Source organism: Sitodiplosis mosellana, unplaced genomic scaffold (genome assembly GCF_009176505.1).
Source record: "Sitodiplosis mosellana isolate CC-2019 unplaced genomic scaffold, AAFC_SMos_1.0 Smas_scaffold_7105, whole genome shotgun sequence".
In the NCBI taxonomy this organism is placed as follows: domain Eukaryota; kingdom Metazoa; phylum Arthropoda; class Insecta; order Diptera; family Cecidomyiidae; genus Sitodiplosis; species Sitodiplosis mosellana.
The window spans coordinates 1-5868 of NW_022602221.1; the positions used below are offsets into that span (position 1 = coordinate 1).

Genomic DNA, 5868 nt, shown 5'->3' on the forward strand with positions numbered 1-5868 from the left:
CGTTTTTAGAACTAAATAAGTGCTGCCATCCAGTGAAAACTGTACATGCTGCCCCTTGCCGCCTGCGGCAATGCTCGTTCCGATGGCACACATCCTTCCTGTCTGTTTCAGTATCCATTGGCTCCTCTCAAATGGTTCAATCACAATAAGGCTCTTTCTATAATAAATGAATGGGTGAATTTTTTGGGATAAATGATAAAATGATAAATGATGACCTGGCTTGGGCTTTCGTTTTGATTGAATAAAAGAAAGCACCGAAAGAAAATTTCTCGAACGAAGATGGTGATGTGTTGCTATTGTGGGGAAGCGGATGCTTCGGTGTACGTGGCAATCGGCAAACGGCATAATTTGGAGATCGATCGTTTGTAAGGGCCGTTCTTCGTGCGAATTGTTGCTACGCGAACCAATTGATCTGCTCCGGGATGTAGCTCGATGATGCGACCAAGTAACCATTCGTTCGGTGGTAAGCGATCATCTTTGATGAGAACCAAATCATTTAGTTGGAGATTCGGTTGTTCGTTGTGCCATTTTGGTCGAGCTTGAAGATGTGTCAACCAATCCGATGACCATTTTGACCAAAATTGCTGTATCATGCGTTGCAACGTAAGATAATGTGCGCTCAGTGACAGCTCTTTCGATGGATCAGCGGGTGGGGCGAGTAGTGTGTCGCCAATTAAAAAGTGCCCAGGTGTGAGCACATCCAATTCATCCGGATCGGCAGTCAATGGGCAAAGCGGACGTGAATTTAGGCACGATTCAATTCGTACCAAGACAGTTGTGAGCTCTTCGAATGTGAGTCGTGTGCCATCGATCATTCGTTTCAAGTGGAATTTGAGCGATTTGATGTTGGCTTCCCAAAGTCCTCCAAAATTCGGCGAATGTGGTGGATTGAAATGCCACTGAATGCCTTGCATTGACAATTTTGGCACAATGTCTTTGTTGATAGCGTCTACAAATGAATTGTGACCGACGATTTTCTCGGCACCGACGAAATTGGTGCCATTATCGCTGTGCATATCACGAGGCTTGCCTCGACGTCCGATGAAACGATGCAATGCACACAAAAAATGTTCAGTTGTCATTCCCGTCGTTGCTTCGAGGTGAACAGCTTTGGTTGCGAGGCAAATGAACAGAGCAATGTATCCCTTGTACGTCGTATTGCCACGAAATTTGGATGCTTTGAGTTCAATTGCACCAGTGAAGTCCACTCCAGTGGCTAAGAACGGTCGATGAGGTGGATTAACGCGATTGTACGGCAAATTTCCCATCAATTGTGTTGTTGTTTCTGGTTTTGCTTTAAAGCAGGTGACACACTTGCGAATACGTGACCGAACGGCATGTCGGCCGTTTGCAATCCAAAAACACCCACGAATGTGTGTGAGTGTGACGAGCGTTCCACCGTGCAATGTACTTGAATGTGCATCGTCGATAACCAGTGTGGTGAAATGATGGTTTTGAGGCAAAATTATTGGATGGCGCTGACGATACGGTAAATTGGAGCGTTGCAATCTGCCCCGTACACGGACAATATTTTGTTCATCCAAAAATGGTGCCAATCCGCTAATTTTACATTTCTTGGGTAAAGGTTCATTATTGGAAATACATTTAATCTCCTTACCGAATGCTTCAGCTTGCACGAGACGGACCAACTGGAACAAACTGGATTGAATTTCCGCTACGGTCAGTTCTCCTTGCATTCGTTTCAACTTGTTGAGTGCATTGTGACGAAATCGACGAATCCATGCGTTGACCCGAATCAATTTGTATAACGATGAATACAGAAACATAATAATCGATTCAGTTTGAATGCTCACATGAACATGAATTTCTGATGCCTTTACTTCTGCCAAATCCTCAGTGAAGCTGATGATGCCCGGTTTGAATGTAGGCCAGTCCTTTTTCGGTTTGACTAACCACTCCGGTCCTTTCCACCACAAATCAAACTTGGATAACTGTGCCGGTGTCAATCCACGTGTGGCACAATCGGCAGGATTATCGTGAGTGCCAACATGGCTCCATTGTTTGGGTGACGTTGATGCTAAAATTTTACTAATTCGATTTGCGACGTACGTTTTCCAACGTGAGATGTCTCCATGAATCCAATGTAACACAACCGTTGCGTCACACCAAAAGTAAATCGGAATTTGATCGACTGAGATCTGAAGATTTGATTTTACCCAAACTGCTAATCGAGTGGCAAGTTCGGCTCCACACAATTCGATTCGTGGAATGGTTAATGGTTTGGTTGGAGTTACCTTGCTTTTGGCGATGAGTAGATGCGTGTGTACCAATCCATTGCTGTACTGCATTCGGATGTAAACATTTGCTGCATATGCTGATGTCGCGCCGTCACAAAATGCATGCAACTCGATTGATTGAATTTGATTCGGCGCAAATTGGATCCATCTTGGTATGGATATCTTCTCGATGTCAGGCAATTCCACCAGAAATTTGCTCCAAAGTGCGTTGAGCGATTCTGGTAAAACGTCGTCCCAATTCAACGCTGTATTTTTGTTCGATTGGGCATCACTGTGAATTGATGAGTTATGGCCCTAGATGCGTTTGAGAATGATTTTTGCAACGACCACAACCGGTGCGATGTAGCCCAACGGATCGTAGAGGCGAGCAGTTGTTGACAAAACAGCTCGTTTCGTCGCAATTTTTGCTGGTTCAAATCGGAGTTTGTATTTGAATTGATCGGCGCCAGGTTGCCAAATCATTCCGAGCGTTTTGACGGTTTCGTCCGTGTTGAACTCTAACGCTGAATTTATGGATTGATGTTCAATTGGAATCGATGATAATAACGATGGATGGTTGCTGCCCCATTTCCGCAGCTCCATACCCGCTGATTTGAGTGCACCGATTAAATCATCTCGTTTAGCTAAGGCACTTTCGATCGAATGCCCGCCAGATTGTACATCGTCGACGTACATTTCTTGCTTTAGAATCGATTCGGCGAGCGGAAAATGCTCCTTCTCATCATTGGCAATCTGGTGCATCACCGAGATAGCAATCGCAGGGGCTGGTGCTGTTCCAAATGTTACGGTTGTTAGGCAAAATGTTTGCAACTCACCCGAATCGTTTCTCCATAAAATTTGTTGATATGGTACATCGTCAGGATGCATATCAATGCAGCGATACATGCGCTGAATGTCTGCGGTGAAAACAAATTCGTACAATCTCCAGTTGAGAATTACAGCGGGCAATTCGTTTTGCAGTGCAGGACCGATGCATAAGTTTTCGTTCAAGGAGCGACCGTTGGACGTTTTTGCCGATGCATTGAAAACGATTCGAGTCTTCGTGGTGAGACTGTCTTCTTTGATGATAGCGTGGTGTGGTAAAACGCACGCTCGAACAATTACATTTCCATTGTCGTCGTGAGTGACGTATGCTTGTTCTGGGAATGGAGCAGGTATAATTTGATTAAGTTGAAAATATTCATTGATACCTGCTTCGTAGCGCTCTCGCAAACCTTCCACGCGATTGAAACGGCATTCCAAACGATGAAACCAATTCACGCCAATTTGATGTGAGCGCCCTAAATTGTATGATTTGAATGGAAGACGCACCATGTATTTTCCATTGGGTTGACGATGATGCGTTTGTTTGAAGAAATCCATAAACCATTTTTCCTCTTCGGTATGCGATTTCTCTTGCGGTATTCTTTCAGCTTCGATGAAGTCGTGAAATAGTGAGGTGAGGTCGATGGACGTGTGATGAGTCCGTATGGTGACCTTTTGATTGTTAGCTGAATTTGGTTTGGAAATTGATGCTGTCTGGCCATGCAAAATCCACCCAAAGTATGTATTTCGAGCGATTGGGTGATTTGGTTGACCGATGCGTGTGTCTGGTAACATGATCGATGCAGACCATTCTGAGCCGATGAGCAGATCAATTTTTCCTGGTTCGAAGTAAGTTGGATCAGCTAACACTAATCCATGAATGTGTGGCCAATCTTGGGGCGTAACCCGTCGGCTTGGCAAATCAGATGTGACGACTTTCATTACGATGGCTAAGTCGACAAACACTCGATAATCTCGATGCACATTGGATCGCAATGCAAATTGAACTATTTCGTTGCTAGTTCCAGCATGGTTTTGGCCTACGCCGTTGACTTCGGTGATGGCAAATGTGCGTCGAAGACCCAAAACGTTGGTGGCATGCTCAGATATAATCGTGCCTTCTGAACAGTCGTCGATGAGTGCACGTAAAACGGTGACTTTACCGGTTTTCACGTTTTCCACTGGGATGAGAGCTGTCGCGAGCAAGACAGATTTTGGAGCATGAATGGTCGAAAAAACATTTGTTGCGAGTGTTCGCATTTCAGGATTTGAAAATGAGTTACTCGCCTGATTTGGTGCTGGTCTCCCTGGAACGGCGGTATTTGTGAAACTCGCGGCGTTATTCGTTGAACTCGCAGCGCTATTCGATGAAGTAACGGGAAAATGCAGCATTGTGTGATGCCGTAGGCCGCATTGAAGACAGTTCTTGGCGCTACCGCATTGTGCAATTAGGTGTTGGCGACTCAAACAATTGAGGCAAAGCTTTAGACGATCAGCGAGTGCCTTTCTTTCGAAGCATTCCTTTGCGATGAATGTTGGACAACGGCGAACAACGTGAGTGCCGTTACACACTGGACAATTCTCCGTCGGATTACTGTTTCCATTGGTGTTTGAGTTGCGAGCCGTGGTTGTGTGAAACGATTTCCGTTCAAAATTCTTGTTTCGTTTCATTTGTTTCGAGTCATTCGCATGTGTATTCGAGACTTTGTGTGAGTCATGCACGGGTTTCATCATCGACACCGAGTGTACGGTACCTCGGCTCTCAATTGCATCTAAAGTGAATAAACGGTCATTAAGAAATTTTTCAAGGTCAGAAAATGTTGGAATTTCACTGTGGCTGCCCCAATGATGCTCCCAATCGTGATGAGTTTCAGTCGGCAATTTGGTCGCGATCAAATGGGCAATCCAATGGTCACAGTCATCGATTGGAATATTCAGACGTCGAAATGCCGTTATGCACACATTTGCGTAGAGTGTGTTCAAATGGTGCATGTACAGAATTCGTGGACTGTTGTACCGTTTAACGAGCAAATCCCATGCGGCGCGATTGGAAGCTTCGGTTAACGGCATCTCATGAATGTCTCTATCGTGATTCGGTGGCAATGCTTGTTTTAAATAATTTAATTTCTGAATTGTATCCAATGCGAGGTTTTGATGCACTAAACGAGTAAATGAATCATTGAAACTCGGCCAATCGGTATGTTTGCCCGAGAATTTAGGCATTTCAATCCGATGGCAATTGCACACTGGAATGATTTCGTTGAACAATGTGTTGCGCTGAGTCCTGCGATCCCGTTGGAATCGGTTCAGACGGTGCAAATTTTTCCTCTCGCGCATCTTGAATCGCACTGTAAGCTAACACATATTTTTCCTCGAACACGAGTGCCAATTCGTCTGTGAAATATTCATCCGTAGCTCCAAGGTTAGAGCACACAATTTGTTTATGCGTGGCGAAAAACTCCGTGTATGTGTTTTGGCACTGCGTTAATTTCAAAGCGAAATAGGATTTTGTCCGTCGAACTTCACCAGTCTTTTCAAAATTCGTTAAGACTCCCTCCACATATTTGAGACGGTCCCGTTGCATTTTCACCAAGTTTGCAACACTTTGGATTGTCGATGGTTCGACCTCTGTATCACTCATTTTATTGCACTACACGAATTACGGTAAAATGTCAATCGATTTTATTTTTATTTTTATTTTTTCACTGATCGAATGTTCGTGATTTTGTTCGCTTTTTTCCTCCCATGGGCCACCAAAATGTTTGTGTCGGAGACAATGTTCGGCCGCTTAGTTTAAAAATAAAAC

General features: G+C 44.4%; 2 protein-coding genes across 2 annotated transcripts; both read right to left on the minus strand.

Moving 5' to 3' along the window:
* LOC129580137 (uncharacterized) lies at positions 1-3397 on the minus strand. Its single transcript, XM_055470337.1, has 2 exons — positions 3178-3397; positions 1-3028 (listed from the first exon to the last, which is right to left on the minus strand). Exon 2 carries the CDS (start codon positions 2307-2309, stop codon positions 294-296), a length of 2016 nt encoding a protein of 671 aa, XP_055326312.1. The 5' UTR covers positions 2310-3028; positions 3178-3397; the 3' UTR covers positions 1-293.
* Positions 2553-5285, minus strand: LOC129580136 (uncharacterized). Its single transcript, XM_055470336.1, has one exon. The coding sequence runs from the start codon at positions 5283-5285 to the stop codon at positions 2553-2555; it is 2733 nt and encodes a 910-aa protein (XP_055326311.1).
* Between the last annotated feature and the right edge of the window lie 583 nt (positions 5286-5868).